The sequence below is a fragment of the Natrix helvetica genome (genome assembly GCF_964273705.1).
Source record: "Natrix helvetica genome assembly, chromosome: 5".
NCBI classification, from domain to species: domain Eukaryota; kingdom Metazoa; phylum Chordata; class Lepidosauria; order Squamata; family Natricidae; genus Natrix; species Natrix helvetica.
Window position 1 is genome coordinate 58,021,765 of NC_138551.1, and position 22,843 is coordinate 58,044,607.

The window sequence follows — 22,843 nt, forward strand, 5'->3', positions numbered from 1 at the left end:
ATTTATACTGATTAAGGAAGGAAAATAAATGATTATAAAACTATCATTTATTATTATAAAACTATACTTTAAATGGCTCAGCATACTTTGGGCATAGCCCCACTTTTATTTCAATCTGACCTTGCCCAATTTTCAAATGTGATTTTTGCTACTTCTTCAAAGATGGATCTAGCTCTCTGTCTAACAGAAACTGTTCAACCTTCATTTAAACATGCTATGGAGAACCATAATTTACCTCACTCTGTAGTTTGTAAGCTTTTTTAGCACACTGCAGCCTCATATCCTCCGACAGCGATGTGTAATCATGAAGCAATTGTCTATATTCTTGATCACTGATCAAAGACTGGGCTTTTCTGGCATGTACTAAATTCAACATGTCTAATGGTAGGTAGAACTTATTCTTCTGATTATCAAAATCTTTCCTGTAATTTATCTAAGAAGGAAGTAAAAACAAATGCTATTTATCAGTCATGACTTAAAAGACATTAATAGAAAGTCATTTTACAAAAATCTTTTGAAACTATTCACTTTACAATTATTATTATTATATGGTTAATCTTTGGTGAGATTCACAGACTTTGGGGCTGGTTAGTAGCTCAACAGCTCAAGTCCTAACCAAGGACCTAGGAACTGTTAAGGTAACATCGGAGGATATAAGTTGTTCCAAGTTTTTTGTAGAGTCAGAATGTTCAAGTCAGGTAAATTTAGAATTTTCAAATAGGTATTGCTCCAAGGGCTCCAATTACAATTGGGGCAACACATGATTTCTTTTTACACAGTCGCTCAACCTCAATTTGCAAGTCCCGGTATTTTGTGATTTTTTTCTTGCTGTTTATCTTCAATTCATGCATCACCAGGCATTGCAATGTCAATGAACCATACTTATTCTTTTCAATTATTGTTATGTCAGGTGTGTTGTAGGCCAGGTGCCTGTCAGTCTGAAGTCCCACAAGATCTTGCCTTTCTCATTCTCTAAAACCTTCTCAACCTGATGGTCCCAGTGGTTTTTGCTGTACTCAAATCCAAACTTTTGGCACAATTTCCAGTGAATAATCTTAGCAACGCGGTCATGGCGTTGTAGGTAGTCAGTTTGTGAAATTTTGCTGCACCCGCTGATCAAGTGGTCGACTGTCTCATCTTTCTTATTGCAGAGGCGACATTTGCTGTTGGTGGTAACATGTTGAATTTTTGCCTTCATGCAGTTTGTGGCTAAGGCTTGTTCTTGAGCTGCCAAAATAAAGCCTTCTGTTTCTTTTTTCAGTACTCCTGATCTTAAGCAGTTCCAGGTTAGTTTTTGGTCAGCTTAGCCTTCTGATATATAGATCTGATCTATAGAATCACCAAAAATATGACGATTGAATGAATATCATCATCATCATTATCATTATCATCTTGCTAGAAAATTAGAAGCACTAGTATCCTTTGTCCTCTTCACTTTTTTCCGTACGTCCTCTTTTGACATTGTTCCTGATTGTATCCATTCCCAATATTGGTGCAGTAATAAGGTGAGCATTTTTATTGTTTGCTCATTTTGTTGGATCTGTGTATCCTCACAGAAAAAAAGATCTTATGATGCACATCCTCCAATCTTTTGGGCACCAGGGACCAGTTCCGAGGAGAGAATTTTTTCCGTGGACCAGAGGGGTGTGGTTTCGTGTTCTGCCTGCATCCCACGGATGAGACTTAGCTTGTTTGCATGGCCTGAATTCTGGTATGCTGCAGACCGCTGCTAGTCCACGGACCAGGGTTTGAGGAGCCTGTTATAATGCACAATAACTCATATAGCTTAAGAACTTATTTAGAAAAGACAAGGCTATCTTGTCTTAAATAATGGCTTAAATAATGCTGGCTACATGGATATTATGGAGGCATCTTGGCCGTGACTCCAGTTACTGAAGAAAGATGGCAAAAGGAGTTATGGTATTGATGTCTTCTCCATGCATTCTGTTTTTCTTTTGTTTTGATAGTCATCTGCTTGGTTGATGAAATAAGCAGGATGCTGGATTATATAAATAATTATATTAGACTAGACTAGATTAGATAATTCTGTCAAGGGTATTATATTCTTATGCCAATAGAGATGAAAGTCTAATCCGCATATTGTTTTGAATGTGCTGCTCTTAACCAATTAAATGTTTGTTTATTAAAATATGGTGATAGAAGTTTATTTAGTGTACCACTTACATCACTTTGTAGCAAAGCTGCATGCATCAAGTGAGACATGTTTATATCTTCCAAGCCATGGGAACCAATCAATTGTCCCCTCATTTTCTCAAACGCCTCCTTATACTTAAACTGAGGAAGAAAAATAAAACATTAACATAGCAAAAACATGAAAAGTGAAATAAAAACATCTATTATTCCATCGCTTTTTGTTGTCTTCTCGGATAGTGAAGACTTTACGTAAAGCCATATGTATCAAGTGGCCATATCCAGGCGAAAGCAAATCTGGTTTACAAGAAAGAAGATGTGAGTTTAGAAATTCAAATTACATTTATTAACATGAACTTTATTTAAACAACAGCTGGTTTCTAATTGTTATGGGAGAAGTGGTACTAAAAACACAGAGTGTTCTATTTAGTCACATAATCCTTGAAAATATAGATACATGTTATCTCATTACAATAAATCATCACACCTGCTCATTTGTTTTATTTGTGAAGTCCATATAATGGCCTAATCTGAGTTGCAATATTACTGGGATGAGTTTAACATCTCTGAGTTAAACTCTTGATATACTTGGAAAAAAGAATTATTCTAAATAATAATAAACCAATAGACCAGTTTTAAGCAATAAGAGGAACAATAGATGAATACTTTAACCTAAAAACCGTACTAGAATATATTCTGTCTGTCATCCGAATTTCCGAGTTCTAAAATAAAAGGCTTTATAATAATAATGTAACCGCTATTGTACTTTTGAAGATTGCAACTGAAAGTTTAATAGGTAAGTATACTTCTAGATAACAAATTCAAGGTTCTATTTTAATTAATTGGGGCTACTGAATTAAATTCCATACATAAATAAATAAAATACAGAAAGGACGTAATGTTTCAGTATCAATTTCAGGTCTACTTAGCAGAGTAATATTTAATTTGCACATAAAATTTATGGAAATAATTTGAAATTCTTTATACTCCAAAGGTTTTTGCTTTCTTCCATTGTCCTTTTCCAATGCCTAAACAAAATGCCCTTACAATTAATTCTTTGCCATTGTTACTAAATCAACTTACATCGCTTATAATTTGATTAGAAGCCTTTGCTGTCTGGAAAGGAATGGCATCCAGTTTTAATTTATAACCACCATGTTGCATTTTATTCCAGGATTCTTTGTAGTGGGTCTGTTTGGAAATAAAAGTAAGACCAACATCCATTTAGTGACACTCAAAGTATATTCTTCCCTACAAAGAACAAGCACCTATACCTAGAATGTGCAGTTCAATATAAATTAACTTGTTTCTAACAAAATAGGCTTCTCTACTTAGGTCAGTTAGTTAAAATGTGATGCTGTGTTGACTTCCAACAGAATCTTGAAATCTGCTTAAGTTGGGGTAATGGATGTCAGAATGACCTTGGGAAACAGGAGGAGGAAGAGGACAAGAGCCTAGACAACAGTCAAAGAAGATCTATCTCAGCCAAAAAGAAATGAGAGTGGACGAAATATTTCACAAGGGACACTCGTGGTTCTCTGGAAAGTAAAGGCAATTGAAATGAGAGCGGAGATTCTGTTACTGTAATCTTACGATAAAGGTAAAATTAGCATTCAGTTTTGATTTTTTTGCCTGGACAATAGAATAGCAATAGCATTTAGATTAATATATAGCTTCATAATGCTTTACAGCCCTCTCTGAACACTTTACAGAGTCAACATATTGCCACCAACAATCTGGATCCTCATTTTATCATCCTCGGGAGGATGAAAGGCTGAATCAACCTTGAGCCCTATCAAGATCAAACTCCTGGCAGTAGCCAGAGTTAGCCTGCAGTACTAACCACTGCACCATCAACTATGATTAATTTGAAAAAGGTTAATCTAGATTTAGTCCAATGTGTCTGAAGTGGTCCTTTTATTATCTTCTCTAGGGAAAGCAAAACTATTTTGCTTAGCTCAACTAATTTTTAGTTTAGTATTGGCAATAGAAATAGTACTTAGACTTACTGTATTTTTTCATAGTATAAAACGCACCATTTTTGCCTCCCAACCTCCCCCCCCCCCATGTGTTGTGTTTTTGCCCTCCCCAACCCCCAGGAACACTTTGCAGGCCTCCCAAATTCTCTGCGTGCCCCGTTTTTTACAGAGGATTTGGGAGGCCTGCAAGAGTCTTCCTGGGAGAAATGGAAGGCAAAAACTTTTTTTAAAAAAATTATCTCTTCAAAATTGTGGTGCATCATATTCCGGTGCATCTTATAGACCGAAAAATACGGTATATACTGCTTCACAGTGCTTTCCAGTCCTTCTAAGCAGCTTACAATAGCTTCTCTTTTATCTGCAGGTATCATAAAAGGTGTCAGTGATAATAGCACTAACAAGAAGAAATCAAATAAATTAAAATGGCCCAGATGTAACAAATTCTATTGTGGAGAATGAATGGCATCCAAGCGTTATAGAAAATTACATTGGGGTCATTTTTGTTGCAATGCAAACTGCATCTGAGGCATTTTGAACAAAAGCAATGGCGGCTACCCTCAAGATGATAGGATAAATGTGCTGAACCTATAAAAGTAACTACAATTGAATGATTCCTTGCTACATAATGCTACTACCCCACAAATAACTTGGTTGCATATTTTGTAACTTCTACCCTTTGATTTAAGGAGATTATGGAATATTAATTGTCACAATTGAGTACTAGTCATAAGAACTCCAAACTTCATTTCAGTTCAATCTTGGCTCTTCTGTGGCATCTTGGAATCTTCTTTTCAGAAAGCCAAACAGGCCAACAATGTGGCAATGTTGCCATGATTAAAAATGAGAAGAACAGCAAAAATGCATATGCATAAGACTGATCTTGTAACCCCTTACTTACTGTCAGGCCTATCCTCAAGAAAGAAAGTGAGAAAAATACATTTTACACAGCTATAGTTAATCTATAGAAGGTCAAGATATATCCTAAAAATCTTACCTCACTGATATTCAAAGCATTTTGTTTAGCTTGAGAGATCTCAGGAAGTTCTGCTATTTGGGTATAATTATGTTTGACATTCTCTCCATGTTCTTTATAAAGCCTCTGCAAAATTCAGAAAATACTTTGTAGGGCACCATTATATGTTTTTGTACATAGTAATACCTCCCGCCCTCCCCCAAATCAATCCTTATCAAATTAATTCAAGAACTATAGCCAATATAAGAATTCATTCAGTTAAGATTTTCTTGTGACTGTCTTTATTAACTGGAGATTTAGAGTCTGGAGCAGCCTTCCTCTCAGCTACTGTATTTCTAGTTGTGTCACTAAAACCTTTTTGACAAATTGTGAGTTCCTTCCTCGGTATACAGCCAGACCACTCTTTACTTATCATATAGTAAAATTTATAAAGTGATGATTCACAACAGCAGCAAATGTTTTTTTTAATTTAAATATGACTGTATTAATTAGCTTCTGTCAAGAACAGCATCCCATTATCTCAATTCAGTGTGAACAGGGAGTATCGATATACTGCTGTCTCATGCTAGAAATTCTTTTCTAAAACACAGCACTTCAGGACAACATGCTCTGAAAGATGGAATTATCTCCTGCTGTTTTCTGAGTTTTGAAATCCTTGATGGCAGATTTATTCATTTATAAGCCCTGAGTAAGATAATTATTTTAACTCTTGAATATGAATATGGAATGCTTCCCAGGCTTATTTATTTATCGGCATACCATACACATTATCCGGAGCCGGTGGTGATAACTTAGGAAAATACTTCTTCCTAATAATGCTAAACTGGTACCTACTGTATTATTTTTTCATTGTGAGGTAATAATTATTTTCCCAGGCTTTAGGTCTCACTGTGCTCTTATGATTTAATTTGCTTATTGTTTTACTTTACATTATAGTAGGATTATTTCTAAATGGATAGCTGTATTCAAATTTGAAATACAACAACATAAATCATTTTTCATCTCATGTAATTGTGTAGCCATCAAAGAATTACCTAATACTTTAGAAAGGATCTGCTGTAGATGATGTATATGGCTATATTAGATTGAAATGATTTCTATTACTGGCACTAATTTATTGAAAAAAAGGGAGAATTGCTAATAGTTATTTCAGTGAGAGAAAGGGAAATCCATATTTAAAATGTTCCCTGAGGAAATATAGATAGATAGTTGATAGATAGATGATAGATAGATAGATAGATAGATAGATAGATAGATAGATAGATAGATAGATAGATAGATAGATAGATAGATAGATGATAGATATAGATATAGATATAGATATAGATATAGATATAGATATAGATATAGATATAGATATAGATATAGATATAGATATAGATATAGATATAGATATAGATATATGTTGTATTTGTGCTGATAAATAAATAAAAGGAGACTAGTATGGATCCATTTCCAGCTATTTAGCTCTCATCAGCTAGCCATACCCTTACTGGGCATACCAGGGGTTGTAACACACATACATACATACATACATACATACATACATACATACATACATACATACATAATATATTACAAATATGATGCTGATGTGGTTGTAAATTGTAAACATATGTTTAACGTATCAAAGTGTATGACTCAGGACAGGGTTACAAATTTATCTGCCTATATATAAATGTTCTGCTAGGCCTTTTAGAAGAATGGTAGGTTTCCATTAACACAAGTTTCTCAGTTCCTGAGAATGAGGTCAATGACAGAGAAAACTAGTGCTTCAATCAGATCATTCAAAGAGCTACCACTTTTATAATCATAATGTATATATATTACAACTTACATCCACAGCCTGGTTATAACTAATTCTAGCCTGGATCATCTCAGGAGTGTCTTTAATACTGGTAAACTTCAAAGCACATGGGTGCTGACGGTATTTCTTCTGTTGAGCAAAAAAAAAAAAGATAAAAGCAGTGAATTTTGTGCTGCTCTTTCATGCTATTTGAAATAAAAAAATCATAGGTTGCTTGAGATTAGAGTGAATGTGTAAACATAATTATTATTCCTATTTCTTCATGCTTATCAACTAAGAACTTTCATATTAGAATTAGTTTCCATTTAAAACTAATTTTTAATAGTGTGATCATACAGCATTTCCACTTAAAATTTAAGGAAAACATTTCAAGAGGATTATGTGTAATAAAATGCCCAGAATCCCATGGAAAAAACCTTCAAGCATTCCCCTGAAGTCTGAAATACAAACTAGCATTCTATATTGGTAAGCCCTTGAAGTAAAACAGCTATTTGAATATAATACTACAATAGTATTTTGTGCATTATTTGAAAGCTGATGATTTGAGTCATGAACACAAATAATAAAAATTGAAGCCAAGTCAAAGAGGCATTTTTGAAAGCCTATCTTATTGCTTATGTTACAAAAAATATATGACATTTGATCATATGTTTTTCCTTTATTTGTATACAGATCGTTTAATTCAAGGACGCTGGATTGCGACATTTACATTAACATCACTTAGAGTGCGTCTTTATTGTGCTATCCCCACAAGTGAAAATAATTGGGTCGCCAATTTAACTGTTGTTATAAAAATATTGTATTTTTATTTTTTTTAAAAAGGTAGACACTTGCTTCAAAAACTTATAATATCCTCGTACATATAAAAATAGAGTTCATAACAATTACGTAAAAGACTCTTATGTTTCCTAGGGGGGAAAAAACAAAAGCATTCCTTCAAATTATAATTACAAGCAAAAGTGAAATATAGTTGGTAAAAATCACAGCTTCCAAAGCACTGCCATTTCAATGGTGAAAATATTAAGGCTGCAAAATAATTATACCAAGTGCCTGAATATTGCTTGCTTAAAAAAATATTGTAAAAGCATAAATATTTTGTTTTGTTTTGTACTCTCTGGTCGAACAGTTTTGGCAACACTAAAACTCTACTAGAAAATCGGTGACTAAATGTATTTCTGCTATAAATGACCATGCCTGTCATCATACCATCTTTAGTGTGACTGCACAAAAGTACTTCTGAATCCTTAAATCCTTTTAACATACTTGCTACGAATGCATATTCAAGAATTCAGAATATTTTGTTTGTGGATGGTCTTAAGAAGCATTTATAAGCTATATTTTGTTTTTGTTTTTGTACTGAAAAAAGTATGTGAATGGGAGAGTTTGAGCATTAGACATATTAGAGTCATAAATATACATGTTAAGCCTTGATGCACTTCATTAATAAAATGCAAGGTGGTGGGATAGCAATTGTTTGATTGCCATTATTATTCATGATATCACTTGAAACCTCCTTTGCTTTTTGAAAGACTATATGGACTCCCGCTGTTTTCTGTTTGGTATCTGGCTTCCTTCTAATTATGACTACAATGCCTGGTTTTGAGAGCCTTTTTCTTTTCTCCCCCTTTCAGTGGAATTATTTTAATTTTATACCGACATGTTACACGCATTATGGGGCAGGTATTGCTACGGCTGTCATGAAATCTCACCTCGCTAATGAGTTCTCCTGCCTTCTGAGCCTGCTTCACATTTAATGACCCAGTGGCGATCCATCCGGCTCCTTTCATCCAGTTCAGATCTGCTCTGTATCGGTTCTGACAAAAGGAAATGAAAATGCTCCATTGTGGCTGCTCACACATTAAAAATGCCACCTAAAAAACTCACACATCAGAACACCAACTGAGCCAAATTAGAGCCTGCTTTTGTTTTATCCACTGCTTTGCAACTATTGGTAGAAATGTGAAAGGGAGGGGGGTGATTTAGAAAAGAGACCGTGAATGTGCTGACAGTGAACCTTTTTGCTATAAGGTTTAAAAGAAAATGCGTCGAGGAGGCACTTATTTATTTACTCCCTTTTACTGATGACTAAATGGTTTCTGACAACATTCTCAAAGTATCAGTCATGAAAATCAGGGCTGGTTCAAAAGATTTTCCCATAGAAACCTTTTGTCTATTTTCTTGAAATAAGACAAATGAGAATGATAAGCCTTGCTCCAAGGTAAGTATGAATTGAGTTACAGCCATAGGAAAGATTTTGGGGCAGTTAGCGAAGGTGTATACAGGAATGACTTATTTTAATCTCTTTTTGTATAGCTGGCAAAGGCCAGTGCAAATAACCCATGTGTTACTTCTACCCTACGTTATGTGAGAGAGGGATATGTGAACTCTTCATCATCAGGCAAACACACGTGCCTCTATTACAGAGGTCCATCCTCTGGTATGGTTGATGAAATAGGTGGCATAATTTCTTACCATTCCAAGATGGGAAGAGTAAAAAATTGTAGTATAAACTATAAATTCAAATTAGCTCCATTTAAAAAAATATGCTTGTGTACACACTCTCCCACCCACCCACCCAATCCATGGGAAAAAAGAACATATCCTTTGCATTATTGATCTGTTCATAATGATGACCAATACTGATCCAAAAACATTAAGTACACTTTCCAATCACATAGAGGTCGATGAGAAGCATAATATTGGTTTTAAAACATATTACTATGAAAAAGCACTCACTTTGCATAGCTTGCAATACTAGCTTCATTTCCAGATCCAGTTTGCAATACTATCCTCATTTCCAGAAATTTATACAAAGTTGTATTTTTAAAAACCTACACGGTTCCATAAATGAAGTTGTTTTTCATCCAGGATAAACAGTGTACATTTGTTCTAACTGAGGAATTGTGCCACGCCAGATCAAATTGCACTACAACTTCTACCATATTGGGATCACATATTGTATTAAGTTATAATTTAGCAAGCTCCTGACCCTTTGATAGAGCTACCCTTTGATAGAGTTTGATTATACTAAGTCAGTGAACTTGTGATAGTTGTTATCAGTAAACCTACCAAAGATTAACGATCCAAAGTTATTCTTTATGATTAGCCCCAAATGGCTAAAAGAGTGTAAGGTTGTACAAAAGTAATGAACTTCGGGACTTACATCACTCTGCAAGCCATAAGCCTGCTTGGCCCATTCGACCTTCATATCTGTGGGCAAGGCTGTATAGCGGTGCATGATTGTCTTATATCCTCTATCAGTGGCCAGGTCCTGAGCTTTCTTGGCATGGACAAGATTTACCATATCCATGGAAACATGGAATTGATTCTTTACATCTTCAAATGCCTTTTTGTATTCCAGGTCACTCTGCAACTTGGATACATGAAGCAAGTGAGCCATTTGTGAGTCTTGGCTCACATCTTGCACTCCAATCAACTTTCCTCTAGTCTTCTCATAATTCTCCTTGTATTTTATCTGTTGAGAAAAACAGATTATGGCAGCAAAGAGAACAAAATAGTCTACTCATTATTAACTATGGAATCAAATCTAGGTAACATTTCTTATAAAGGTATGTCCTACATTCTGGTTCTTGTTTATCAAATATAATTTATTGATTAACAAAATGCTTAAACAAAGATGCATGCATTTATTCTAGTTATAATTCCTAAGGGAGAGTATTTTTAAATCAATACTCACATCACTTGCTAGGTCCCTCTTTGCCTTGGCTGTCAGGAATGGTATAGCATCAAGATGAAGTTCAAATCCTTTCTCTTTCTGCCTCTCCCAGCTACTCTTGTAGATTTTCTAAAAATATATTAATACCACAATTATTTTGCTTGCTGTCATGAGCCACAGGCATCATAATAGCACCCAATACCTCCAAAAGGAGTCAAGATTTGTATTGTTTTACCAGTTATTCAAATGCCTTTCAAGTTCCTATTGTTAACCCAGCTTGTTTGTTTCTCTATTGGTAAAATTAAGAAGATCCTTATGAAAGGTGTCAAAATTAGTAACATAGGTGTTCAACTTCAAAAGCTCTATAGTGGCTTTTCCCAAATGGGATAATCCAAACACTTTAAATCTCAGCTTCCATTATTCCTGACATTTGTGATGCAGAATGGGGCAATTGGGAATTGGAACCCAAAACAGTAAAGAGACTTTGTCACTCTTAATGAATACTTGACAGTAGTTGTCTGACAGGAACTAGCTAGCATTGTCTAACAGAGACTCGGAATCCATACTAAATTATAATTCACGAAGTTCTTGGGAGATATTGTTAAACTCTTATTTTATATAAACGTATATTATGTAGAAATGTATAGTTGTCCACATGGCTTGTGCACCTTTCTAAAGTATTTTGGTAGAAATGTTTCAGAACTTGCACAAGCACAGCAACTCTCTACTATTATTTAAAATGTAAGCTATTTTTCAGGCTTTCTCCGCAAACTCCACATTGGCATTCAAATCTCAACATACCTCACTAATATTCGCGGCATTTATTCTGGCCTGTATGAATAGAGGCTCATCTTTGCTGATGGTGTAGTTGTGAAGAAAATCTTCTTTTGCTGACTTGTATGCAATCTGTTCATAAAAGCAGACCAAATCATTACATCCAGAGGCATAAGGCACAACAAGAAATATCTAAGGTTTTACAAATATATCAACATGCCTTCTGCTAGGTTCAACCTTTAGCCCAGTAGCGTTGACATTAGCTGACAGGCTACAGGGGTTCAGGTAGACAGAACAGACTTTTTCATACCATAGCTTGAAATGTTAGATAATGAACAGGAGATTTTCCATACATTTTGCTATAAATTTATACACCAATGCCCTATAGAGTAGGAAAGGAAGAAGGGGAGAGGGGAGGAGAGGGAAGGGGAGGGGAGGGGAGGGGAGGGAAGAGGAGGGGAGGGGAGGGGAGGGGAGGAGAGGAGAGGAGAGGAGAGGAGAGGAGAGGAGAGGAAAGGAAAGGAAAGTTCAGATTGCAATCCTCTTAAAAAGCCAATGATGTAACTGTTGACTAGCATTTATAAAGAAGTCATAAATTCATGGACAAGTCATAATGATTCATGAATATGCTTTGTTTCTCCAAATTCTAGTTTGTAAAGCATTGGGTTTGTCAATAATATCATTATGATAACAATTTGTGTACGCAGTAGAACCATTACAATAAGAGAATGAAACAATTTCTTATTCACAGTGTGAAAAATTGGTTTGCAGCTGATGCTAGCTTCTGCATATTATATTGCATCAGAATGGGCTGCTTTCCCCTAATATGCTAATACAAAGTAGTATGATATCTATTTTCCAAATAATGGAAAGATTTCAGAATAATAAAAATAGTATCCCAGAGCACTTCAGCTTCTTCATTTTCTATTACTTCGCCTATTTTGCCTGCAAGCAAGAACTGGTAAGACTACAAAATAGACGAAGTAATAGAAAATGTAGAAACTAAGTCTCGGGCACTTTAGAATTCAACAGACAAGCACCTGCCATCACTGATTTAACAATTGTTCTTAAGAAAAAGAAAATAAGCCTAGATAGTGGACATTGCAGTCCCTGGAGACAGCAGAATAAAAGAAAAAAAACTGGGGAAAAATCACAAAATACAAAGACCTATAAATAGAAGTATAAGGGTAAATAAAACAAAGATAGCAGCAAAGATATTATCAATAATAACAAATGCCTTGGCTGCACCTAGAACACCACTTGAACACTATAAGCATTGACAAAATCAACATTAGTCAATTGCAGAAGGCAACTTTACTTCGAACAGATTACATCTTGCGATGATATCGTTAACTCCATTAAACACCCTCTGCCCTCCCAGGAGCTGGAGAAGGTCTCAGTAGGCGGATAAAAATGCCAAATCCAGTCTAAACCTCTTGCTAACTATGCAACCAATGATAGTTTATGAAACGAGTCCCTTCGGGGAGAGGGGGTGGTCTATAAATCAAATAAACTTGAAACTTGAACTTGCAATCTAACTCTCAACAATTGTGTCTAGCAATTGCGGATGACAGACTCATAACCTTAGCAACAAACAGGAGAGTCTTGCTGAGGAAAGATATGCAGAAGTTGTTTTTCCTCAGTAGTTTACCACATGGCCTTAATCACCACAATATCCAAAACTATGGTAAACGAGCACCTTGCTACATTATTTATTTATTTATTTATTTATTTATTATTTGTTTGTTTATAAAATTTATCAGCTGCCCATCTTACTGCAGGTAACTCTGGTCAGTTTACAATCATAAAAGATAAATATACATATACTAAAAACATCAATCTTAAAACAAGCTAAACATTAATTAGTAGCAACTGTCAGGTTCCAAGTATTGCACCTCTCACAAATTGCAGTCCGAGGCATTGCATTTCCTCAAAGAATAAATTTATTTAGATACATCATCTTGGCACCACTGGTGGAAAGCCAGTACTGAAAGTTTCTGCGCTCTCCACCCCAATATAAGTAATAGTTGTTCATTGTTCCAAAACAAATTGTCACGTTGGCCAAACAAGATAAGAGCTGGTTGCCTGGAGACTTCTCTCCTCCTTCTCCAGTCAGCCAGATGGTAGAATGCACTTCGGCTAGCTATATTGTTTTGTCTGAAGGCTCTATCTTCCTCGGCCCTCCCCTCTTCAGTTCAAACTGTGTCAAAGTGAATTCATCTCAGAATCCCCAAAGATACAAACAATCCCACACCCTAATTAAATTCAGGCTTGACAGCAATAGCACTTAGACTTATATACTGCTTCACAGTGCTTTACAGCCCTCTTTAAGAGGTATACAGAGTCAGAATCTTGCCCCCAACAATCTGGGTCCTCATTTTACCGACTTTGAAAGGATGGAAGGTTGAGTCAACCTTGAGCTTGGTGGCATTTGAACTGCCAAATTGCAGGCAGACAGCAATTAGTAGAAGTAGCCTGCAGTACTGCATTCCAACCACCGCGCTATTGCAGCTCTTATAGTAGTACAGATGAACTACATATGAACCAATGTAAGAAATAAAAAAATTTCAGTGCTGAATCTTCCTATTTTTCAGTGCTGGTGTTTCTAAATACTTAGCTTTCTGGGAAAGTTCTTCTGTTAGGAAAGATAAAAGAAAGAAAAGAGGAGCAGCAGGAGCAAGGTGGAATGGACTCAGTTTACAATGGCAATGTCAGAGAACCAGATGGATCAGGTTAGAGTTAGATTGTCATAGAGAAAAACTATTGATGTCAATATGAGTTAATACTGCCTTGGTGACACATAATGAATAAATCAACCAATCATCAACCAATTTGTCTTCATTGATTTTGTTTTTAACAATAACAAATCAATACAGAAAGAAAATGAAAGGCAGACTCACATCACTCTGCAGTTCCTGGCTTTTCTTCGCATGTTGGAGCTGGGAACTGTCTGCAACACTTGTGAACTTTAGAGCATCAGCCCTCTGTCGATACTTTTTCTAATTAAAAAAACATTTTAAGATGACTCAGACATTTCACCACTTTTGTTCAACTTTAAAACTGGTCAGGTATGCCATTCATTTCCAGTCTAGGTCCCAATAGCACTGCAAGGATTCTTTTTAAAAACATTGCTATCAACTGGAAATTAAAGCTAGCTCCGTTGATGAAATGTAAGTTGAACAGTATTCATGCATTTTTCCAGGTTTTTGTTTGGTAGTTTTAAATAATGGAGTTTCATTAATTTAAAGATTAAGGAGCCTTATCTAAGGCCCAGCTTTGACTATTTGTCTTTTAGACAGTTCAATAGAACATTTCCTGTCGATTCTTTCTACAGTGTCTAGAGAAAAGTAAGCCAGCAAATGGCTGCATTCATTCTGGGTGAAACAGAGTGACAGATAAAGATATTAGTTCCTTTATTAAACAATATCTTGATGCAAATTAGGAAACATGCCTTTTTCATTGCAGCACCTGTCCCTTTTCATTGCAACACCTTTCATTGCAACACCTGTCCTCTTGAATGCTCTCATTTTCCATATGCAATCATCTACAACCCTTAGAAGCCTTAAAGAGGCATTTAAAAATAATCCTTTCCTAACTGTTGGGACCAGAATAATAGGTAATCTCACCAGGTGAGGTATAATATGGTACAATGGTAAAATTGTACCATATTATATCTCTCCTGGTGAAATTACTTTCAAATCACCTATTATTTATAGCAATGGCAATCACATTTAGACTTATATACTGCTTCATATCTATCACTACATCATGACATTCCTTGTGGATAAAAAAGGATGGAGCTTATACCTCCATTAGAACAGGGGGTTCAATATTTTAACCAAATGCTAAATTCTGCAAACCTCTCCATTTGCAGAAATTTTGTTGCTATTAATTTAATATAGCTCAACTGATGGTTTGACAGTCAGTCAATCACATGTTCGAAAAGCCATAACACAGTGAGTCAAGCCATCAGCATACTTACAAGTGCTTTTGCTTTTTATAAAGTTTCAACAGTATAACATTTGAGTAAAATCAGTAAACTGACCTCACTAATGAGTTCTCCTGCTTTTTTTGCTTGTTCAATATTGATACTTTGGTCTGCTATCCAGCCAACTCCTTTCATCCACTGAAGGTCGGTTTTGTACTGAAGCTAAAGGAAAAGAAAATTCACAAGTTTTAAGTAGACTGGTATTACTAAACTATATTAAATTGGCAGGCTATGTGTAACAAGAGTAATTAGGAGACATCTAGTCCTCCCTTAGTCCCTTTTTCTCAGCTCAGACAAGGTAGCTGTCATGGGTAAATTAGAAGACAAGACCATTATGTATACCATCCTAGGATGTACAAAATAAAAGCAGGATATAAATCTAATAATAAATGCAAATAAAGATGTAAGTTATAACAGCAATATAAATTTATAAAGTTTTATATACAACTTTATAAATGTATAAAATTGTATAAAACTCTTGATACTACTGTTGGTACTACTACAGTTCAGCTCTACAAAATATCCTTCTATGAGAATAAATACAATTTAAGTCAAATTAAATACATTTTGTGTTTACAGTGCATATGTAATTCCATGTGGATTGGTCTGCAGTCTTAAGACTACAGTCTGTAAATGATAAGAGCCAAGCTGTACCATCTGGACTATAAAACTCTGAATGACCAACAGATGTCAGACAAAAAATAGATTTTTCCATCTACTGATAATCTGGATTTTTGTAGCCCAGATTTAATAGACCAAACAGCAACCAATAGATATTAATAACATTATTATTCTTATAAGCATTTTTTTAAAAAAATATTAATGAAATGCCTTTTATCCTACCTCACTTTGTAGTCCAGAGGCCTTTTTGGCCCACTGTGTCTTTAGATCTTCTGGAACTGCTGTATATTCATGTATTTTCTTCCTATAGTCAACATCACTAGCCAGAGCTTGGGCTTTCTTTGCATGTTTCAGATTTACCATATCCAATGGTAAATGGAAATGTGCTTTATTCTTCTCAAAATCTTTTCTATAAGCAATCTGAAGTAATATCAACATATTGCATTACCCAAAAATTAAAACACATTGATGAAACACCAATCTTGAATTAGAAGTTACCTTTATCACACAACAAACAATAACTAGATTTAAAAAGAACTTTCAGTTCCTTCAAATCTCTGCACAATCCTGCTTATCTGACTAAGAGTTGAAAGACTAAATTTCTGCTCCAGCTTTCTTTGCTAGCATTGTGAAATTTTCTTTACATTTCACAATGCTTGCAAAGAAAGTTTTATTATAATTATGCTGGTTACTGCATTTGGAATAATTCATGCTTTATTCTTTGGCTGCAGAAATTAGGCAAATGTTTGTTTTCATTTGCAAGAACTTTAACCTGCATATCAAATGTGGCTCAAAGTACCACAAGCATGCCATATTTTTTGCTGGGGCTGTGCTATGATCCCATTTCTTCTAGGGGTCAAGCAAAGACCAAAGAATCAGTACCTGAAGAAGAAGAATATCCCGCCTCTGAAAGTGTTCTGCCATATTTCAGCCAAATAAACACACAATCTCATGCAGATTTAGATTGGCATAAATTCAAAGATTTCAATGCATATTATACAAAAAATAATAGCCTTAATAACTTATTTTGAACCAAATTTCAATGCAAGTTTCTTTGAACTAAGATCTGAAATTCTGGCAATAAGTTATATTATCCCAAACCACAAATATTGCACATCTGCATTTATAATAATTATGAAGAGTTTGAATTATCCATTTTGCCAACCCTGCTTAGAGTTAAACACAATTGACATATCTAATGATTGAACAGATGTACTGCTAGTCAGTGAAAGGAAATTATAAAGGAATAAGAAATAAATCCTGTGAGCCTGATTCCTAATGTAATAAACATGATTTAATCATTATTACTATTTGTTCTCCAATCTCTACAGGATTTAAGCTTTTAACCCTAACCACTATTGTCTTGCTTAATAAAGAAGTCTAATAAGAAGAAATACTGATATATTTTTTACTGTAACCAGTGGGTGCTGTAAATCCTAAAGAAAAAATAAAAGTGGATATGAAAGGACATTTACCGTACCTCACTATTTATTCTGGCTACTTGCATAGAGTGCAAAAGTCTTGAATCTTTTGTTGACAAAGCTTTTCCTTTCATTTTCTCATAGTCTTCTTTGTATTTAATCTTTATAAAGAAAATAAATAATAATTATAGAATATGAACTTCCTAACATTTCAAAGCCTGAATAATATACACCATAATTATCTAATACTGTGAATTCTTTTTCCTTAAAAACACTTTGCACAATGAGCTCTTCACTTACCTGAATCCTTACCTGAAAAGAGGAGAGGCAACTATTAAAAAAAAATCTCTTCTGGTCTTTAACTCAGAAGTTTACATTTTGCTTTCTAAGGTACTTTATAACTGGTGGTACATATCAAGGCAACAATTTTATGACAACAGTTACAAAACCCAAAATATATCCCTGGGGTTAAAAGGGGCTGAGAATATTTATAGTTAAATACAGTCTTTTTTTAACTAAATCTAAGTAACTAATTAAACATTGCCTGAAATACTTTGAAATGAATTAAACACATGTTTTGGTCCATTAAGATTTTGTCTATATTTTTCTGCATGCATGTTTAATTTCAAGTCCTGAAAATTAATTTTCAGAAGTTTCATTCAGAAACTGTCTAGAATGCAATGATTATTCTATCCTAGTTTATGGCATATTATTTTCAGAAACAAATCATATCCCTGAATTTATAAAACAACTTGTTTTCATTTATATAAAGTATGCTGATTTTTGCTATGACTAAATCCTTCAAAAACATATAGAACCTACTTCACTGGCAAGATCCCCTGAAGCTTTGGCCGCAAGCAAAGACTTGGAATCTAACTTCATTTCAAAGTTGCGGCCCCTGCTTTTCTGCCAGTCTTCTTTGTATTTAATCTAGGAAGAAAATAGAGTTGCATATTATATATTAATAAAAATAAGCCATGCATATAAAAACATAGCAAACCAGGTATCAGTTGACTTATGACCATTTGTCTAATGATAGTTAACAATGGCCTCCCCATCCTCAAAATTACAACCATTGCACCACCTCTGCAGTCATGAAATCACAATTTTGGTGCTTGCAACTGGCTCATACTTGCAATGGTTGTGGCGTCTTGCCGTCAGACTCAAGCTCAACCCCTCCAAGACTGAGTGGCTGTGGCTACCGGCACCCCGGTTCAGTCAGTTGACTCCATCGCTGACCATAGGGGACGAGCAATTGCCCCCTGTGGAATGGGCGCACAATTTGGGCGTCCTCCTAGATGCCCGGCTGTCAATGGATGACCATGTGGCAGCCATGGCAAGGGGGGCGTTCCACCAGGTTCGCCTGGTGCGCCAATTGTGCCCCCTACTGGACCGGGATGCCCTACGCACGGTCACTCATGCACTGGTGACGTCTCGGCTGGACTACTGCAATGCCCTCTACATGGGGCTTCCCTTGGGACGCGCTCGAAGACTGCAGCTAGTCCAGAACGCAGCCGCGCGGGCTATTTTTGGGAGTACTAGGTACTCCCACGTAACACCGCTCCTGCGCGAGCTGCACTGGCTGCCTGTGGTCTTTCGGGTGCATTTCAAGGTGTTAATGACCATCTTTAAAGCGCTCCATGGCTCAGGACCTAGGTACTTGCGGGATCGCATCCTACCACACACTTCCCTGCGACCGATTCGCTCTCACAGGGAGGGGCTCCTCCGGGTGCCGTCCACTAGGCAGTGCCAACGGGCGACACCTAGGAGTAGAGCCTTCTCTGTGATGGGCCCAACCCTCTGGAATGACCTCCCTCCCGATATCAGAACCACCACCGACTTTCTCTCCTTTCGACGAAAACTGAAGACTCACCTGTTCCGTTTAGCCGGCCTGGACCATTCATAACCTCATTATACCTCTTGGCAGATATATTTTAACTGGGTAATTTTAATTGGGTATTTTTTAGGATTGTTTATATATTGTTTTTATCTGCTTTACCTGTACAGTGTTGTATTGCCTCCTCTTCTATGTTTTTATGTTTGCATGTTTGTAGTCCATTTTATCTATTTCATTTGACTGTACACCGCCCCGAGTCCCTTTGGGGAGAGGGAGCGGTATAAAAATCGAAATAAAGGTAAAGGTAAAGGTCATGTGATCATGATTTGCAACATTTCCAACTGGCTTCCAACAAGCAAAATCAATTGGGGAAACCGGATTCACTTAATGACCAAAGTTATTTCCTTAACAAGTACCGTAAAAATGATTATAAAATCAAGTGCCATCATATGATAGCTCACTTAACAACTGCATTGCTTAGCAACTGAAATTCTGATGCCCATTTTATTCTTAAGTGGATGACTGTTTGTATGCATAGCGGCATATAAAATCTATTTCAGGCTATATTTACATCCATGTCTGTGTATTATTCAGACTCACTTGGAAGCGGATGATGATTATTATTATTATTATTATTATTATTATTATTATTATTATTATTATTATTATTATTATTTATTCACATTTCTAAACTGCCCCCTCTCCCAAAAAGGGACTCGGGGCGGTGTACAGTCCACAATAAATCACAGATAAAATACAAATATAAATAGAACTATAAATATATGTATGTATGTGGAGGAGGTTAAAATTAAGAGTACTGTACAGAAGAATAAATATGAGGCTAAAAGCCCTAAAAACAATTAAAACTAAAACATTACCCTTAAAATAACCAGATGAGAATATACTACCAGGAGTTCATAGATGTAACATTTATAATAATGCCAGGCCAGCTAGTCGGAACAGGTGAGTCTTCAATTTTTGTCGGAAGGAGCGGAAGTCCAAGGTGGTTCTAATGTCGGGGGGGAGGTCATTCCAGAGGGTTGGGCCCATCACAGAGAAGGCTCTACTCCTTGGCGCCGCCCGCTGGCATTGCCTAGTGGACGGCACTTGGAGAAGGCCCTCCCTGTGAGAGCAGATTGGCCGCAGGGATGTATGTGGGAGGATGCGATCCCGTAAGTAACTAGGTCCTGAGCCATGGAGCGCTTTAAAGATAGTAATCAGGACCTTGAAACGCACCCGAAAAACCACAGGTAGCCAGTGCAGCTCGCGCAGGAGCGGTGTTACGTGGGAGTATCTAGACCTCCCCATGATAACCCGCGCGGCCGCGTTCTGGACTAACTGCAGTCTCTGGGCGCGTCCCAAGGGAAGCCCCATGTAGAGAGCATTACAGCAATCTAGGCGAGACGTCACCAGCGCATGAGTGACTGTGCGTAGGGCATCCCGGTCCAGTAGGGGGCGCAATTGGCGCACCAGGCGAACCTGGTGGAACGCCCCCCTTGCCATGGCTGCCACATGGTCATCCATTGACAGCCGGGCATCTAGGAGGACGCCCAAATTGCGCGCCCGTTCCACAGGGGGCAGTAGCTCGTCCCCTATGGCCAGCGATGGAGTCAGCTGGCTGAACCGAGGTGCCGGAAGCCACAGCTTGGTTCTTCTCAGAAATGCTCTTTCAGACAGGGTTCATTTAAGTAAGTGAACCCCAAGAGCAAGAAGGGTGTCTAAAAGGTTGAGGGCTAAATTCACAAGCCTTCTCTCTTCCTTACAATTCGTGAAACCATGACAAAGACAATTCAGTTTTGCTCTCTCCCACTGGTCATGAACATGGTAGCTAAGAGTGAGAAACCATGAAGATTTTTCCTTCCTGAAACTCCTAGCCACCAGTTGTTAGCTGGATTGTTGAACCGAGTGGGAGAAACTTAATCACCCTTTCTCTCATGTGTTAACCCTTGCCAATACTTCTTGCAGATAATCTGAACATTGTTTCTTCCTTCCACCACCAGCACAAAACAGAACTTTGCTTCCCAGCTTCCTGTTAATAAATGCTCAGACTTTACTATTTAAACTAATCTGTGCCTGTGCTTACTCAGAAGCCATTTTTGCAGGGGTCAATTGGCAGACTCTACAGATAAATGACTATTGCAGGTATAGGCAATCTTGAACATCTTCAAGGCTCCATGCCATGGCTGATTGGCTGAAGCCAAATAGTTTAAAGCTAAAATCAAAGCCTGATATCCCCCCTTTTCTCTTTCTCTAATGCCTTTCCTTTTCTCTCTTTCATGCAGCAGTTTGTATGAAAGCTGTTGAATGTTTGAAGTCCTGCTTTGCATTCACGTAAACCAATATCTATACTGGAATAAGGAAAAGTCTTACCTCACTGTATAATTCTGCATTGGCTTTTGCCTTCACTAGCTCTGGTACATCTTGAGTTAAAGTATAATTTGATTTGTTTTTCTGATAGTTGGCTCTATAATTCAGCTGGCAAAAATTAAAAACATGTTTTTAAAGATTTGTAATTAATTAAGATCATAATGCTACTGTGAAGCTATGCTAGGTCTCAAAAAGTGTATAAAATCTTCATGTTACCATATAATATAGCAATTATTGAGAAATATGAATGCAAAATAAAATATAAATGATAATGGCTAGTGTTTCCTTAGCATATTAATAAGAAAAGAATAAATAGAAGGTGTTCTCCAAGAATATATTCTAACATGTCTTGAAAAGAAAATCTGAATGATTAAAAACTATACTGTATAATATTGGAAAATTTGGTTAGTAAATATTCATTTAATTTTCATTGAAATTCTGCCATTCATTTTTAAGTTGTTCCACTTTTATTAACATATTGGATTTTACATAAATTAATCATTGATGTCATAATTAAAATGGTCATCTTCTATCTGTACCAATTCCTGTGAAAATTAAGATATGATTCCCTTCCATTTTCATCATCCTAGAAAATCTCCAGAAGGGAGTGAAAAATTATTTCAGTCTCGCCTGTTTCGCTTCATGAAAGCACTTAATTACTCAGTATGAAGACATTCAAGTTTAGTTTCTATTTGTACAGATACGTTACAGATATCATCTCATATAAAATAACGTCTCAACTTTAATATTATAACCCCATCCAAAATTGTGTAATGTATAAAAACTGAATCCTTTACGAACAAAGGATAATTACAAAAATAAATATCTGGAAGACATGATTAACATCTAACTATTGAATGTTTCTCTGAAGTATTTGTGTCACTGCATAGTCTATGGTTTTTCAGTTATGATATAGCAATAGCACTTAGACTTACCAATATATACCATTCCATAGCACTTTACAGCACTCTCTAAATAGTTTTAAAATGACAGCATATTTCCCCCAACAAGCTGGTCAGGATCAACTCCTGGCTGTGGCCAGAGTTAGCCTGCAATATTATATTCTGATCACCATGCCACCTGGGCTCCTTTATTATAGCATCCTGGGTTTATTTTGATTATGTGTGTTGAACAAACCACAGAGACGTGTTTCACACCCCTCTTCAAACCAAAATATACTTTGAGCCCTATACTCTGAGGGACTAGTTGTCTTCTGTACACTGTTCTTCCTCATCGTATCCACTGCTAT

At 36.3% G+C, this 22,843-nt stretch overlaps 1 protein-coding gene across 4 annotated transcripts in view; it reads right to left on the reverse strand.

The window, feature by feature from the left end:
* Positions 1-22,843, reverse strand: part of NRAP (nebulin related anchoring protein) — a gene marked incomplete at its 3' end in the record, with an annotated part of 80,734 nt that overhangs the window by 19,700 nt on the left and 38,191 nt on the right. For all 4 annotated transcript variants that reach the window (XM_081956464.1, XM_081956466.1, XM_081956465.1 and 1 more), the window contains exons 16-30: positions 21,598-21,702; positions 18,213-18,320; positions 17,450-17,551; positions 16,192-16,389; positions 15,406-15,510; positions 14,261-14,359; positions 11,388-11,492; positions 10,608-10,715; positions 10,074-10,385; positions 8,620-8,724; positions 6,941-7,039; positions 5,125-5,229; positions 3,235-3,342; positions 2,185-2,295; positions 236-433 (exon numbers count right to left, since the gene is read on the reverse strand). In XM_081956464.1, the coding sequence (XP_081812590.1) occupies positions 236-433; positions 2,185-2,295; positions 3,235-3,342; positions 5,125-5,229; positions 6,941-7,039; positions 8,620-8,724; positions 10,074-10,385; positions 10,608-10,715; positions 11,388-11,492; positions 14,261-14,359; positions 15,406-15,510; positions 16,192-16,389; positions 17,450-17,551; positions 18,213-18,320; positions 21,598-21,702 (1,968 nt within the window). The remainder of the gene's footprint in view (positions 1-235; positions 434-2,184; positions 2,296-3,234; positions 3,343-5,124; positions 5,230-6,940; positions 7,040-8,619; positions 8,725-10,073; positions 10,386-10,607; positions 10,716-11,387; positions 11,493-14,260; positions 14,360-15,405; positions 15,511-16,191; positions 16,390-17,449; positions 17,552-18,212; positions 18,321-21,597; positions 21,703-22,843) is intronic.